Source organism: Ochotona curzoniae, unplaced genomic scaffold (genome assembly GCF_017591425.1).
Source record: "Ochotona curzoniae isolate NIBS_2020 unplaced genomic scaffold, NIBS_Ocur_1.0 scaffold_4683, whole genome shotgun sequence".
Lineage (NCBI taxonomy): Eukaryota > Metazoa > Chordata > Mammalia > Lagomorpha > Ochotonidae > Ochotona > Ochotona curzoniae.
In genome coordinates, this window is record NW_024467121.1 from 12,167,012 (window position 1) to 12,183,986 (window position 16,975).

General features: G+C 38.1%; 1 protein-coding gene across 1 annotated transcript; it reads right to left on the reverse strand.

Annotated features, from left to right (window-relative positions):
• Positions 1 to 2,103: 2,103 nt before the first annotated feature.
• LOC121148049 (prostaglandin-E(2) 9-reductase-like) lies at positions 2,104 to 12,820 on the reverse strand. Its single transcript, XM_040968033.1, has 9 exons — positions 12,672 to 12,820; positions 10,167 to 10,334; positions 9,121 to 9,237; positions 8,264 to 8,341; positions 7,361 to 7,483; positions 6,072 to 6,181; positions 5,629 to 5,794; positions 4,834 to 4,916; positions 2,104 to 2,336 (listed from the first exon to the last, which is right to left on the reverse strand). Exons 1-9 carry the CDS (start codon positions 12,753 to 12,755, stop codon positions 2,294 to 2,296), a joined length of 972 nt encoding a protein of 323 aa, XP_040823967.1. The 5' UTR covers positions 12,756 to 12,820; the 3' UTR covers positions 2,104 to 2,293.
• Between the last annotated feature and the right edge of the window lie 4,155 nt (positions 12,821 to 16,975).

Consider the following 16,975-nt stretch of genomic DNA (forward strand, 5'->3'; position numbering starts at 1 on the left):
AATATGGGACATCTTCTAAAGGAAGACAAATGTGAACCCCCAGAGTAAAATGGTTTAAAATTCTACCTTATATTGGCACTTATATTTAGGGGAAGAAACTAGTTTGAAAAAGTAAAAAGTTTATTCTAAAGGCCCTCCTTTCATAGAAAGGTTGAGTTGCCCTCATCCTTTTCACTGCCCTTTAATAAATGAATGAAAAACAGTTGAATCAGCACTAGGTAAAAGCAATATTAATTAATATATGACTGATTATAAGATTCAATCAAGAATCTACAATATATGCCTTATAAATTTCTTTTATTTATGAGGTTTCTTTTTAATTCCTTACTCTTGATACTTTAAGTAATATTAGTTTATGTTTAGTGAAAATTGATTTTGGATATAAGTAAATCACTTGTCACTATGTAACCACATGTGCTACCAACCAGTGGAGTTCCTGGCTTCAGCCAGGTGACTTGCTGGTTTGAATGAGTAATGGTTTGCTGAAAATGTTTTTCTTTGAAGTAAAATATTGATTTTTTGAGGATTGTTGATGTATCCTCTTAACCATGAAGTAAATATGAAGCAATTAGGACCTGACGCAATAGCCTAGTGGCTGAAGTCCTCTCCTTGAATGTGCTGGGATCCCATATGGGCACTGATTCTAAACCAAGGAGCCCCGCTTCCCATCTAGCTCCCTGCTAGTAGTCTAGGAAATCAGCGGAGGACAGCACAAAGCCTTGGGACTCTGCACCAGCATGGGAGACCCAGAAGAGGCTCCTGGCTCCTGATTTCAGATTGGCTCAGCTCCAGCAGTTGCGGCCTCTAAGTGGAATGATTCATCAAAGGGAAAATCTTCCTATCTGTCTCCTCCTCTCTGTATATCTGCCTTTCCAATAAAAAAAAAAACAAGAAATCCTTTTAAAAAAAAAATGAAGCAATTGGGCCCGGCGGTGTGGCCTAGAAGCTAAAGTCCTCGCCCTGAACGCCCCGGGATCCTATATGGGCGCCGGTTCTAATCCTGGCTGTTCCACTTCCCATCCAGCTCCCTGCTTGTGCCCGGGGAAAGCAGTTGAGGACAGCTCAAAGCATTGGGAACCTGCACCCGCGTGGGAGACCCAGAAGAGTTTCCTGGTTCCCAGCTTTGGAATAGCACAGCACCAGCCTTTGCGGTCACCTGGGGAGTGATTCATCAGATGGAAGATCTTCCTCTCTGTCTCTCTTCCTCTCAGTATATCGGACTTTGCAATAAAAAGGAATAAATAAATCTTTTTTTAAAAATGAAACAATTGTATGTCATGCAAAATCTTGTGATGATTTCTGTATAAAGAAAGCAGCTTTTTTGAGTTGTCCATTATGGGCATCATACCATAATGGTCCACATCTCTTCTTGTTCCTGTCAATCCACACATCCTTTGCAAGGTCTAAAGCCAGCCAGAGCTGGTCTCCAGCAGTAGTGAGCTTGCCAGCTTAAGCAAGAGAATTTTTTTTTTCTTTTGCATTTTAGGGTCTAATGCAGCTGGTATATAACAAACCAAGAAGACATGCTTGATTTGAGACAGAAGCATGTAAAAGAAACTATTCTATAAACCACAGCTAAAGGGGAAGCTCAAGCCAGACTCTCTGACAAAACCTATTAAAGATTACCTTTTATGTGTAGCAATTATTCCCAACAGAACTTTGCTGATATTCCCAAACTGCAACTGCTCAACTTCCTCTTATGCAATTTCTCACATAATGGACTTGCAATTATGCTTCCTAAGCCTACTCCTCTTCTCCCCGTATCTAACCTCCCCCCCAGACACCATATTACCCAATCGTGAACAGCTCTGATCTGCAAGAGGCTGGAAGTGAGCTCCTGAAGGATTCCATCTGTGCAAGACTGCCTCACCTTCTGGCCCCTAGGATATATTTATTGTTCCAGGAAAGACTAGAGAAATAAAGGCTGGGAAAAAAACGTTCCTTATTGCCTTTCATACTTATAACTCTTCTGTTTCTGTCTCTGGCCACACGTCTCCACTGTTTTAAGCAAATCATTTATCTTAAGAGCAAATCAGTTGAGGAAATAAGGAGTCAAAATGAAACAAATCAGGCAAGTAAAGAAATCTATGACCAATGACAATATTTAATAAATGAGCATTATTTTATTTCTCAGTGAGTGACAAAACTTAATGCCATGTTTTATGCCCCGTGGATGCAGCTGAGGCTGAGGCTGAGTGGCTGAACAGCTCATAACAACCAGAAGAGAAAGCTAGTCACCGGCGTCTGTCTCCATCATGGTACATTTGCAGCAGCCATGAGAGCAGGCTCAGTGTCAATATTCATCAGAAAATGGGTACTCTGGGTGTCCAGCAGCACTAAAATGAGAACAATTAACAATCTAAATTCAGTGACCACATTTCTAGAATATTAATTGTGTGATTTCTATGGAGTTACCATTAGAGTACAATAGAAAAGTATGTTATATTTATAGGTTAAGCTATATTTCATAGAAGGCTGAGGCTGGTTGCCACCTGAAGTGCTGGCCTCCCATGCGGATGCTGGTTAAAGTCTTGACCCTTCCATTTTCAATCCAGCTACCTGCTCCTGTGCCTGGGAAAGCAGCAGATGATGGCCCACATTTTGAGCCTATGTCACCTCGTGGGTGACCTGGCTCCTAGCTTCTGATTGGCTCAGCCCCAGCCATTGTGACTCTCTCTCCCTCTCTCTCTCTTTGTCTCTCTCTCTCTTCCCCCCACCCAAATAAAAATAAATCTTGTTTTAGAACTGGTTTATACTCATGAGCATGAACTTATGACAGATACATAATACAATTTTTCAAATCGTTTCCCTTTGCCTGGAACTTAACATAGAAAAACATGCAGAATTTAGGAATTCAAACACATTGCTCTGACTTAGTTGCACCTTTCAGCATGAAAAGTAATATGCAGGCCTATGCTAAATCTAGGAAAATGTGGATTTATTCTGTGTGTCTTTGAACAAAGCACATCCTCATACTGTTAGGAGGTATGGAAAGTTCTGTGGGGGGAGAGGTAAAAGCTAGCAATTTTGCAGCTTTTCAATTAATTTTTTACTTGTGAGATCAGAGCGTATGAAACAGCATAATGTATTTGATTAAAAAATGGAGAGCATGTCATAGATAAGACAGAGTTCAATGTTCAAACATTTCCTATAAGTTAGTCCATTTATATATTTTGTAAGGACTATAATGTGATAAAAATTGAAAGCTTATTAAATTGTCTCAGAAGTTTAGGAATTATTCATACTTATAACCTTCTCTCTATGTTTGTACTATGTCTCTGCTATGGTCTTTTTTATTCTCTATACTGGTAAAACAATGATTGTATCATTTTAATATTTTACACTACATTAAGGGCTTTCATACGTTATTGCATTTATTTCTGTAATGAATTAAAAATGCCATGTGTGGCAGGAATATATGATCCTTGTTATTCTCATGTATTGTACATTTTTGCTTAGATTCTATACTTTAGAAAATAGAAGAAAAGTAAAAGATACTCTGTTGGCTGCAAACTCTCTTTTATCTTGGGAGTTTTCAGTCCGTTCTCATTCTTTAATTTCAAATCTACGTTTAAGACTTCATTTTCTGCTCTAAGATCACCATATTTTAGAAAATAAAAACTGTTTCAACTGCCCCGCTGAAACCAGCCTCCCTCTAGCTAAATGCAGTGTTTGAATCCTTACAAAAAAATGGACAAGATATGACAAGCTTTCAAACTATTCCAAACATTAACAGGATTTAAAGCAATTTAAGAATTTCATATCAATATACATTAAAGGATTCCATATGAAGGGTATAAGAATTTGTGTATGGGTGTTCCATGTTGAAATTCTTTGCACATTTTAAATAGCATAGTATACATGCCTTTTTCTACACTAGTTATTAGAAATTGATGGTTAAATAGCCTAGGAGTGTTATTAGGATTCTTCTAAAAATTAAAAAAAAAATCTTGCCTTATTTGATAAAGAATATTCAAAGTAAGGCCTGTTATGATTTATTCCTGAAGTTATTTTATATGGATATCACCAATAACTAAACTCCACTGAGTATTGCTCCTGGCATTTCAGTCAGGTCACTTTTCCCCCTTAAATTGCACTAGATTAACAGTGCCTTATCTAAATTCAGTGCCTAATCTAAATGAAGTTGCTTTATTGTAATAATATTCATTTGCTTTCTTTCCCCAAGAAAACTGTTTCTATTGCCAAACTTTCAAGACACTTAAATTAGTATTTATGTGTTTTAAAAAAATGTATGTTAAGCTTCTTTAATATTTAAGTAATTAAGTGCCCAGTTGTGGGGAAGAGAATGGTGTCAGAGAAACCTGTAAGTATAGATTACAGGAAATTCACATATTGAGCAATATAAGTCACATTTCTCCAAACCTTCAACAACCAATATAGTTTTGAACAACAACAACAACAAAAATGCCAAGCATAAATAATTTATAAACTTGAGTTCTCAACTTTCACAATAATAAAGTTAGAGGAGCTGATTGCTATTCAGGTCCAATTATTGCAATTATTTATTCCATTATAAATCCACATGGTTTTGGAAGTCTAAGTATCTCAATTACTTACTAAAAATAACAAAAACAAAACAAAAGTTGCTGGCTTGAGAAACGGATTTCTGCCTAGGAACACAGGGTTACAGTTACCGTACTCAACCTGATAAGGTCTGAATGACACAGCAAACATGATCTTGCAAGTATTTAATTTTGCTACATTGGTGATACCCACATTGCAGTCCATAACAGCTGAAAAATAGACACTATATCACCCTACATTTCTCCTCCAAAAACAAATTGAGGCAAAGCATTCACCAGTATTACTTACAAATTAGCAGTAGTGTATCGAACATTTCTGTTCAGTCCATCTAGAGCTTTCATGTCTTCTGAGGACAACTGGAATTCAAAAACCTATCAGAAAAAAATTTATATTGCTTATTTGCAAATGTGGAAAATTCCCAAAATGTTCCAAACATTTTGAGACACCAAACAAAATGCTTGAGCCATAAATAAAGCATGGCAGAAAATTACGTAGCAGGGCATGACTAGATACATTATATTACCACAAAGGAGATTTCGAAGTTCTCTAAAATAATGAAAGCTTACATTCTTGACAGATGATGGGATCATAGTGCAAGGTCCAAGAGAATCCAAGGGCAAACATTGAAATATACAGAAAAATTCACTAAAGCTTCTTGATACAGTTGGATTTTTATATCTCATCAAAGAAGAATTAGAATTATAAAACAAAGTTTTTTTCTAATATAATTTAAGACAGCAATTTTTGAACATAATGATTTTTTTTCAAAGGACACAAGAACATGCTTGAAGTGTATTCCACTATTGAATATGAACCATTTTAAATAGCAAAAAAATATATACTTATATTTGCTAGCATATCAGCTCTCCATAATAAATGTCTATTTTATGTAAAAACCTGATTTGTGTTTTCCATTCAATCATAATTCCTATCATTATATTTCTCAGCAATATGTGCACATCTCAACTACATGGGCAAATAAAGAGTAACCGACTTGGCCCAATGATGTCTTAACATCTCACAAAGCATACAGACAAAGCATACTGTGCAAGGTCTTGATACCGCCAGCAAAGAGGTTCTCACCTGAATATTCTCTCTGATCCATTTCTCACTGAAACTCTTGGCCAGGACCACAACCCCACGCTGCAGGTGGTAGCGAAGGGCAATCAGGGCTGGGCTTCGGTTATGCTTTTTTGCCAAGGCACAAATGACCGGATCATCCAGAAGAACTGGAGTGCTCTGGTCCACCCTGGCAGGAATGGTGAAGAAACTGAAACCTTGAGGCTGGGCCTTCAATTTGTTAGAGAGCTTCCAAAACAGACTAGGAGACTCATTCTAGATCAGTGCTTGCCAGCTGTGATCTTTGGACCAGCAGAACCAACATCATTTGAAGGTTGCCCCTCCTAACCAGTCAGTTGACAGTTATATACAGTACAATACTCTGTAAATGAGGTATTGAAAAAACAACAACAACAACAAAACACTTCACAAACAAAAGTAATTTACAAACACATTCTGTATTTTACCATTTTGGCTCCCGATGTGATCCTAGTGCACTGTAGGCAACCAGAACAATATCTTTCGATTTGCAGAAATCTAGCAGTTTGTGTTGGTTAAGGTAAGGATGACATTCCACCTGTAATTACAGATGCAAAAAAGAAAAAAGACTAAATGCAATGCTAATATTCATATGAATGGAAATTTAAAGGTATGAGTAGCTGGATCCAAATTGGAAGCATGAAATTTGAACAAGATATTTTAAGGTATTTCTTAAAGTCTTTATGCTCAATGAAATTAGCCAATTCTGAAAGGCCAAATAGCACGTGTTCTCTCTAAGGCAAAATTCATACAAAAATGCACAAATACATATATAATAAATTTGTACACACACAATGCATGCGCACACATAGATGATCAGAGATGAATACATAATGGGGTGGATATATCTTGCAGTTTGCAGCTCTACTCCTGAATAAAGAGTGGGCTGCCAGTGAAACAGTTAAATGTACCTTGATAATATGATACTAGATTTTCTGTTTTTATTTATACCTGCAATGCCATAGTGCATGCATGTAGCACAATGCAGAACTTGTAACTCTTTTTGAAGGACTGTTTTATTATAATAATAAGGGAGGGGCAGACAGTGGAATGGGAAAGTAGGGAGAGAGAGGGAGTAGGGAAAGGGGAAATTCCTGTACCTATGAAAAATAATACAAATAATTTTAAAAAATTGAAAAAGAAAATAGAATGTATGACTCATTTGAAGTACTTCTAAAATTCTCATTTGTTTTATATAAAAAAATTAAAGCCCTCATGAGTATATCAATGTGAATATTAAAACAAAAGAAAGAGAAAGCAAATAAAATATATGTCCCTTCCGACGATGATCACTACAGTATCTTCTCTTTTGATTGAAGGGAAGATATAAACATTAACTTAATCTATTAGACTGATTATAGTACATGCTGACCTAAGCTGTGAATGTCAACTAATTAATAATACCTTTAGCCATCAATAAATGATGTAATTTTCCTATGTATCTTTCACTAATATGGGAAAAAATCCCATCTTCCCTTTGAGGTTTGATTCTTGCTTCTGCCTTTCTTGAACATTCTGATCTCCCTATAATCTGTCACATGTTGCAACAATTTTAACTAACATTAACAAACATAGAGACAATGGAGGACACTCCATGCCCTACAGACTTCTCTGTTCAACACAAAAAAAGTAAACAGATGTGGAGAACAAAGAGGAACCTAGCAAGAGTATGAGCGGGAAGAATGGAAATCAGAAGGAGGGAAGGCTGAGTCCTCACCTGGTTGCACACAGGCTTGTACTTGAGGCCTGGCTTGTTCAGAATCATCTCCAACTGCCTGCGGTTGAAGTTCGAAACCCCGATGGACTTGGTCAGTCCTGCATCCTTGCACTTTTCCAAGGCCTAAGAAAAAAGATTGCAAAGAACTATCTCCACAATTGACTAGAATAACATGAAGGCATATTGATACCATTAAAGGGAACAATATTACAAAATAACACAGGGCTCGGTGCAATAGCTTAGTGGTTAAAGTTCTTGCCTTGCCAGTGCCTGGATCCCATATGGTCACTGGTTTTAATCCCGGTAGCTCCACTTCCCAATCAGCTCCCTGCTTGTAGCCTGGGAAAGCAGTCGAGGACGGCCCAAACCCATGGGACCCTGCACCCATGTGGGAGACCAGTAAGAGCTCCTGGCACCTGGCTTCGGACTGGCTCAGCTCCAGCTGATACGGTCACTTGGGGAGTGAATCATCAGATGGAAGATCTTCCTCTCTGTCTCTCCTCCCCTCTGAATATCACCTTCCCAATAAAAATAAATAAATCTTTTTAAAAAAGAAAAAATAATAATACAGACACTACTGGGCACTGAATGAACAAATTAAACCAGAGAGAAGTATAGTAGACATAGGATAGCAAGAAAACAGATTACTGCTTTCTTCTTGAGAAAGCAGAAAATCACCACACATGAATCAAAAAATGTGCCATCCATCGTTGTTCCGAATTCTGCTCTGTTGCTGTCTGTGTCTTTCGGTAGTGTCTCTGCCAACCATCACTTTAGCACCTTAACCCTTACAAGGAACATGGATTTCTATATCCAAGCTGCATACACCAATCTTGTGAGGTGGGTGGTGATACAATTCTCCCTCTTCCTGATTCCTCTGTACTTACTTCTCCAAATACTCACCTCCCAGGTGGCACGGATATCTACAGTGTCAAATATTACTTTTCCGTTTTCATCTCTTGGAAATAAGTCCTCCCCAGGCTGAAAGAGAATTAGTCATTTATCATTATATCATCATAGCCAGGTATCCACACCATAGCAAAATACCCAGATGTATTGCAATGTGGAACATTAAATTTTCATAAAATACTTGGGGCAACATTCTACAGTATTTGTAATGAGTATTGTAAATGACGTGATAAATAATGTCATGCTATTTCTTTTGTCTTTGTGTGTGTATGAATAAATAAATACTATTTTCCGCCTTGTATTGAGGTTCAATGTTATTTCATATTCTTGTGTTCTTTCCCCTAGAAAAATGCTTCTCTTCCACTGTCAAACTCAAGAGCTACATGCTCTCAATCTCTTTGGTCCAGGGCAAGCAATCAGTACTCCTGAAATTCCTTAACGCACATAATTCCAAAGACAAGCACTTGAACTGTAAAAAGTATATTGAGCTTCTACTTAATAACAAGCAAAGCTAGAAACTGTAAGGTAATACTAGAAGATGCAGAAATAGTAGCAAATGTTAATAATACAAGCAAACATAAATAACCTACAAAAATTTTATAAACCATACAGTGATGCAGACAATTACTGATACAAACAAAACATTTTCCAGTGGTGAGTTGAAACTATACATCTATTCATGGCTTAAGCACTCCATTTTAATACAATAAGTTATGATGTTTAAACCAGTTTGAGTGGTTTCTATCATTTTCATAAATTAATAAGTTTATCAATATCACTTACTTGTCTTTAAAATTTAGGGTCATGCTGACAGCAAAAGGGAAGCAAATTTGATGATGATAATTTCCTACCTTCAGAGCTGCTGGGAAATGAATAATATAGAGATCAACATAGTCCAGTTGAAGTTTTTTCAGTGATTTTTCCAAGCTTGGTCGGACCAGCTCTGGTCGAAGGAAAGTGCACCAAAGCTGAAGGGTTAAACAGTGGAAATTGCGCTGAATAAATATGTTGGTCAAATTTCTTGATTTACTTCATCTAATATTGAGACTTTTTCATACTAGGCAAGGAATAGTGAGCACTGAAGGAAAAGGCTTCCTTCTTTTTGGGTGTCCTATGCCATAATTAGTCTCATGATCTCCATCACTTCTGTAGAAGTTACTAATAGGCCTACTAAAAGACTGATGGTTATGGTGTCAGAGATGATTTTCTATCAAATATCGATAATGTCCATTGTTTCATTTATGTTTGACAAAGTTCACAAATAAAAACATAGAGACATTGAAGAACTGGTGCCAGTGCCATGATGTAGTGGGTTAAGCTGCTGCCCACAGCACCATACCATATGAGCACCCGGCTGCTCGACTTCCAATCTAGCTCACTGCTAATGTGCTTTGGAAAGTCACAGAATATGGACCAAGTACTGTGTCCCAGTACTCACAGGGGAGCCCTGATCAAGCTCCTGGATCCTGGCTTCAGGCTGGTCCAGTCTTGACTTTTCTGGCAAGTTGTGGAGTGAACCAGAGATAAAAGCTCTCACTAACTCTTTCCACTCTCTCTTTTTCACACACACACACACACACACACACACACACACACACACACACACACACAAAGGAATGAAAACGAAAAAGAAAATGTAAAATGAAAACACTCTCTGGGATCTCCGGGATAGTGTGTCTTGGGAAATCCTCACAAATGAAAAAAAAAAAAAAAAAAGAAGAAGAAGTAAAGATTGTGAATCTTAAATATGAAATAAAAACATAAAATGTAATAAAAATTAAACAGCAGTGATTAATTTGTAGCCATAAGAAATTCCTCCTTAATTACCGAATTGCATAATTATTTCCACACAAAACATTTAGTTGCTTAGTTCACCTGCATGTCACATCTACTGTACCTTGGAGGTGTAGAATATGTCTTCCCTCTTCACAGTGCCATCTGCGATCTTGCTGCGGATGGCCAGACCAACTTCCTCTTCATTTTGGTACACATAAGCAGCATCAATGTGGCGGAAGCCAACATCTATAGCTATTTTGGTAGCCTCTGTAGCCTTACTCTTAGGAACCTGAGGAAGCAGCCAAAAATATGAGAGAGATAGACATGTGATTAGAAAAAAGGTGATGCACCAGCAGTGGCCCTCACAATAATCATTTTTCTTCTCAGGTCTGGATGATTTTGTATAACTGGGATAAGGAAGCTATCCCTCTTTGCCTGGGTCTTCCCTAATTAAGAACAAGCAGGCAGCTCAGCAGCCACTGACTAGGAGGATCTGTTGTCCATTGAGGTCTTGCTTTTATGGAAGGCTCAAAGGATACAGCCAAAAGCTAATATCCTAACTGCTACATAGTGAATTCACAAAGGAATATTAGCACAAGGAAACATGGAATGGAATGAAATATGGACAAAATACAGCACAATTAGCTAGGAGTCCTCTTCCAATGAGACAGAACACAATTCTGCAAGAACTGAATTTTTGCAAAATTTACAAATTTGTATCAAAAAAGCTGGTTTTTAGAGTTCTCTACTTCTAAGATTTTTTTGAAATTTGAGATTTGGTTATAAAACTTACAAAAATTATAAAATATATGCACATATATAATATATATGAAATATATATAAATGCATATTCTATTTCCTTAAAGAAATTCAGAGATAAACAAACTCCAATGCCTGGACAGGTAGTTTAGTTACAGCCACCATGTTAAGAAGTCAGGAAATTGAACACAGTGTAGGGTTTCTGATGCCAATCTAGATTCAACTGAATAAGAGACATTTCAATAGATAGGAGGATATTATATTAACCCTATTCTACAGAGTCATTTTGTCTGTCCCTCACAGCAAAAGAAAAGAAAAAAGGAGCAGAAAAATTATACTCAAGAGTACATATTGACCTGAGAAATTAACTGTATCATATAAGAAGTTATTCTAAATAATTGTAGTCACCGAGACATAAGCCGTTTCTTTTATATGAGATAAGCAGAATTAAACTTCAGAATCATTGGCCTTCACAAATTGCATAGAGACTGGAAAGTGTTTGTTACAGGATAGACAGGTAATGAAACAAATGCTTCCAAACATTTGAGTAATTTGAGGAGCTTGATTTGTTGACAAAATAGTAAGGAATCAGATAGTAGACGTGCTGCCTGCTGCTCCCCTCCCAGCTGTGAGGGCACTAAGACATTTAATCCCATCTAAACATTGCTGAATGCCCTACATCCTTCCCTCTACTTCTTGTCATCTCACTGTCAAATGTAAATGAGTCTTGGTGTGTGCCTTCAAAGGTTCTTTTCTGTGCTTTGTATAAATTATTTTTCTTGATAAAATGAATGGCATCGTTTATTTGTGATAGTTTGTACTTTATTATGTGAAAAACTGCCTGAGAGATGCAAAATACTGGGTTAGTAAATTATGGCATTCACAACATCTTGAAATGTGAGTAAATTAAAAACAAATATAATGACCAACGTTGCTTTTAATGTTCAGCTAATAAAACAGCTTCCCATACCCTCGTCAAATGTAGTGCTTGTGAAAGAGGAAAGAAGAAACTCCTCATGTCCTAAATGGATGAAAGTGAAAGTAAATATAAAGTATTACAGAAATACAAGGAAAAGTTTTTAGACACTTTAAATAAGTCTTTGTTTAAACAGAAGTTTAAATTTGGATATACAGACCATGTCAGACGATTGTGTAATCAGGAAACCCTATCAGCGTGTAAGGTTCCCTCCACAACGCTCACTTTATTGGGCCCATGCACATACTCCTTTGAATCCTACATTTGTTAGCCAGTATGAAACACTTAGCCTCACTTTGTTAGATTCCCATTTCCTTAACATATTATTCTACTTTTGTCTAGGCAATTTCCCCAGAGGTAAGAACAACACAAAGCAAAAATCTTCTGTCTCCTGCTTCTGTAATTACTGTGTAACCTTCAGTTAAAGGTTACCTTGAACTGTTGAACTGAACAGCCTCACTCTCGCTTCGTTTCCTATACACTTCCACTCATGACAGAAAAATTTCCCTGTACCATTCCTGATTGGGAACTGGAAATATTTCTTAAATTAAGAAAACAGCCAAGAAATCGCTCCAACTGCAATCAAACATCAGGCAAGCAAACTAAGAAGCCGTCCTGATGAATTCTGACTTGCTTCTCTTTCCGAAAGTAGCAAAACAAGTGTCCAGGATCACCAGCAGGGGACCACAGAATCTGACCGTCAGGCAGAGCAAAATGCGACTAAACTCAATCTTATGCATGAAATACTGCTAGCCTGGAGAACTTGGGGGAAAAAATGTGAAACTGTCAGTGTGACACAGTCTGGCTGACTTTTCAATCTCGTTCGTACTCCAGTTATCCAAGCTCTATTTTCTTTCGTTCCTTGAAATGAAAAGTAATGCAGATAATTACCTCATCAGGTGCATAGGTGCCCAGTCCCAGCACAGGAATGGAGTGTCCGTCATTTAATGCCACACGCTGAAATTTGGCATCCATTGTTTTCACTCTGCTGACCAATCACACTCTGCTTCTTGCTGCTGCCTGAACGAGAGGAACAGGAAGTCAACATGCCTGCTGTCTGTCTAAAGTTCTAGGAATGTGGGAGGAGCAAAGTTAAAGCGGTATGTCCTAGTGAAGAAGAGATGTGCAAACAGTTTACTATTATATAAAATGTATGAAAGAAGAAACCATGACTTTATTAAACTATAAGCAATCAGACATCTGTCCTTTCATTTTATCTTTATAATGAAATGCCATGTATTCTGCATTGCACTACATAAACAAACACAAATACACAGAATTAAAGAAATGAACTGAGGGAAAATACATTAAACTGGGGAGATTGCAACAAGATGGTGGCTGAGTAATAAAATGCACTAATTTGAACAGATAGTCATCTGTGCACAGTAACTTAAACAGGTACCCATTTGTAGACAATGTTGTGATCAGGAACCCCATCCAGGCACCAACTACCTTCCCAAGAGCTAAGGAACCCAGTGAAGTATCAAAGAAACAGCACGTAGAATCCGTCTGAGAGAAAGGATGAATTGTCATGATTGCTAAGTTGAGGAACTACAACTCCTGCCTCATCTGGCCTTGTTTAGAGATCTCTAATCCTGGCAACAAAGAATTGCACAGTCCTCACTGGCTTTTACGTTCAGTCTAGAAGGTAGTTCTGCATTATAGTGTAAGGAGTTACATGAATACACTCAGATCCCTGTTGGAATGAGAGGCGGAGAAATTCCTGTGCACCTTTAAATTGTGCAAAATGCTTGCTTCGGCCAAGAAGCTGCCCTTCAAGAAACAAAATAACAAGTGTCTTCTGAGTTTCTAGTTTTATCATCAGAATAGCAAACAGGCAGTGAACCTACCCTTCTGTATTTCTGATCTTATCATGAGAATAGAAAGAAGTTATTAACCCACCCTTCTAACGGCTTTGACTTGTATGTTTTATCAGAGCTAAGCCAGACAGAATTGTAATTCTGATAGGTTTTGTTCGATACGTTTTGTGTTTTGTCTCCACCCTCTGATTAGTCTTTGAATTGTGCTTAATAGACTCCATTTGACCATTTTCTGAGCTCATAGAGAGCTTCCCCTCTGACTGTTGTGGCAAGGTGGTTTGATTCCTGACTTAAAAAAGTATTCCTTTGCTCACTGCTTTATGTGGCAATTCTTTGACATGAGACAAGAACCAAGCTCTCCTTAATGGCCCCTACTTACCCATAGCACCAACAGGTCTGACTGAATCTCATGGGTTCAGCTGGCCCTAATAGGCCACAGAACCCAATCCTACAATAACCCTTTCCATCACGGTGGACAGTGGGTTCAGGGTATCTGGTGTAGGCAAGTCCTTAAACCCTCCAAATAAGGAGACATCCTCCATATGAATTGGGGGGCACACTCTCCCTCACAATCTCTCTCTCAAACAACTAGAACAATTGCAAGTTGTGACTTGAGTCTCATGCAGCAATCTAGTCTGACTGCAGAGGCTCAGGGTTCTGTGCACACTGGGGACACATATCCAATTATAGTCAAAGGGTGCAATGTAGAGCGAGAAGGTGTTCTGGATGGTGTTCGCATCTGGGTGAGTGGAGAGATTCAGAACAAAGCAATTAGTCCCAGTATTCCCTCCCCATTTGGCAGCAGCCAGAGGTGCTCTAACATTCCTGTCTCATCTCAGGTAGAACTCTGGGCTATTGCTCCACCCAAATTCAAACCTACATAGCTAGTCAACCTCTTGGAGAGGATTTGTTGGTCGCAAGTTCTTTACCCTGCATGAGTGCAAATTTTGGAGCTCTGGATCTGGGTAATAATTCTGAGTCCTTGTGTCCACTCATTTCTTAAAATCCAGCACTTGGACCAGGTGTGATAGCATAGCATTTAAAGTCCTCACCTTGAATGTACCGGGATCCCATACGGGCACTGGTTCTGATCCCAGCAGCCCCGCTTCCCATCCAGCTCCTTGTTTGTGGCCTAGGAAAGCAGATGAGCATGGCCCAAAGCCTTGGGAACTTGCACCTGTGTGGGAGACCGGGAAAAGCTCCTGACTCCTGGCTTTGGAATGGTTTAGCCCCGGGTTTTGGAGGCCGCTTTTGCTGGGGAGGGGGAAGTTGAATCATCGGACAGAAGATCTTCCTCTCTCTCCTCCTCTCTGTATATTTGCCTTTCCAATAAAAAAAAAAAAAAGTAAATCTTAAAAAAATGTAAAACAGCAACACTCACAGTTCCAGTGTCTGATTTGCTTACTGATTGAAAATCTATGAGCAAGGAATTCCCACAACACAGGAAAGGGCTGCTCTCAACATCTAAAAATTAACAGGAATTTTACTGGTTGGCAAGTTTTTCTTTTAGGAACCACATCTAAACCACATCTTTTCTTTCTCTTCTGGACTCTGGGGTGCATTCGTTTACTCCTGCCCCTGTTTCAGAATTTTCATCCAAAAAAAAAAAAAAATCATTACGTATCCCACTGTTTTGGTGTCGTTTACCTGATTTCCTTCATTTGGTATTTATTTCTATATCTATTTCTGTATCTCTCTCTCTGTGTGTATATATCAAGACTACTCCGGGTATCTTTTTAAAAAAAATATTTCTTTTTATTAGAAAGTCATATATACAGAGAGGAGGAAAGACATCGAGGAAGATCTGCCACTGGCTGAATCACTTCCCTAGTGGCCTCAACAACTGGAGCTGAGCCGATCCAAAGCAAGGAGCCTGGAGCCTCCTCCATGTCTCCCGTGTGGGCACAGGATCAGAACTGGCGCACATATGAGGTCCTGGAGAGTTCAAAACAAGTACTTTAGTCACTTGTAAACCTGCATTTGCAGTAGTACAATCTACAATAGCAAAGACAAGGAAACAACCCACATGCCAGTCAGAAGTAGATAAAGAAGCTGTGATACATCTGCATCGTGGAATACTACTTGGTTATTAAAAAGATATTCTTTGATATTGTAGACTGTACTGCTGCAAATGCAGGTTTACAGATTTCTTTCTCACAAGCAGACTTCATTTCCTTTGGATATATTCTCAGAAGTGGGATAGCGGGGCCATACGGCTCATCTATTTTCACTTCTCTTAGCAGTCTCTATACTGACTTCCACAGTAGTTATAGTATTCACCAACAGTGAAGGGGGGTGTTTTTCTCCCCACATCCACCCCAGCAGGCATAGTTAGTAAAGTTCTGAATGTAGACCAATTTCACTAACGTTACGTGGAACCTCAGTCTAATTTTCATTTGTATTTCCCTGACAGCTATGAAGCCTGGACATTTTTTTTTTCATATGTCTATTAGCCATCTGAATTTATTGTTTTGAAAAATGCCTGTTCATATCCTCCACCCATATCTTCATAAGGTTGCTTGTTTGTAGTTGTTGAGTTTCTGAAGCTCTGTGTAAATCCTGGATATTAGACCCCTATCAGCTGTGCAGTGTTAAAAGATTTAATCCCATTCTGTTGGTTCTTCTTCATTTTTGTTTATCATCTTCTTTGCTTCTCAGCTTGATGTATTCATTTTTCTTATTGATTTCTTCACTGACACATAGGTCACACATTAGCATCATTTGCTTCAAGAAGTTTGTATTTTATTTCATTTTTCATTCTTTCACCTCCATATTGGTCATTTTAAGGGCATATATAGTAACTGTGTATAGAGACTATCATATCCATATGTGAAGATACGATGCAGCATGCATCTCTACTTCCAAATCAAAGATGGACTGTCAATGAAACCGTTAACTATATCTTGACAATAGGGTGCTGTGTCTATACCTGTAATGTCAGGATACCCTTAAATAGCAGAATGACAGAGTTATGACTGATTATGAAAGACTATGCTATTGCAAAAATATAGGGGAAATCAGTGTGGGGGGTAATATGGGTGGGAAGAGAAATTCAAGAGCCTATGAAACTATATCATAAGATATTAAAATAAGTATATGTTTAAAAAGAAAAAGGTAATCTGCCCAGGACTTGGACTGGCACCTACATATAATAGTGATATCAAATATCGGTCTTAGTTGCTAACCAGTGAAATAATATAATTGGTTAAAATCTTAATTCCATGTTTTATCCTAAAAGGCTTGGTCTATTTTCAAACAGTTTAATTCCAGTGGTTTTTCAATGACCATTGCAAAAACTTCATCTAGATAACTATACCTCTGTATTTTTAATTTTCCAATGCCACTGAGGGTGTACACATTTTTACCAATATTATT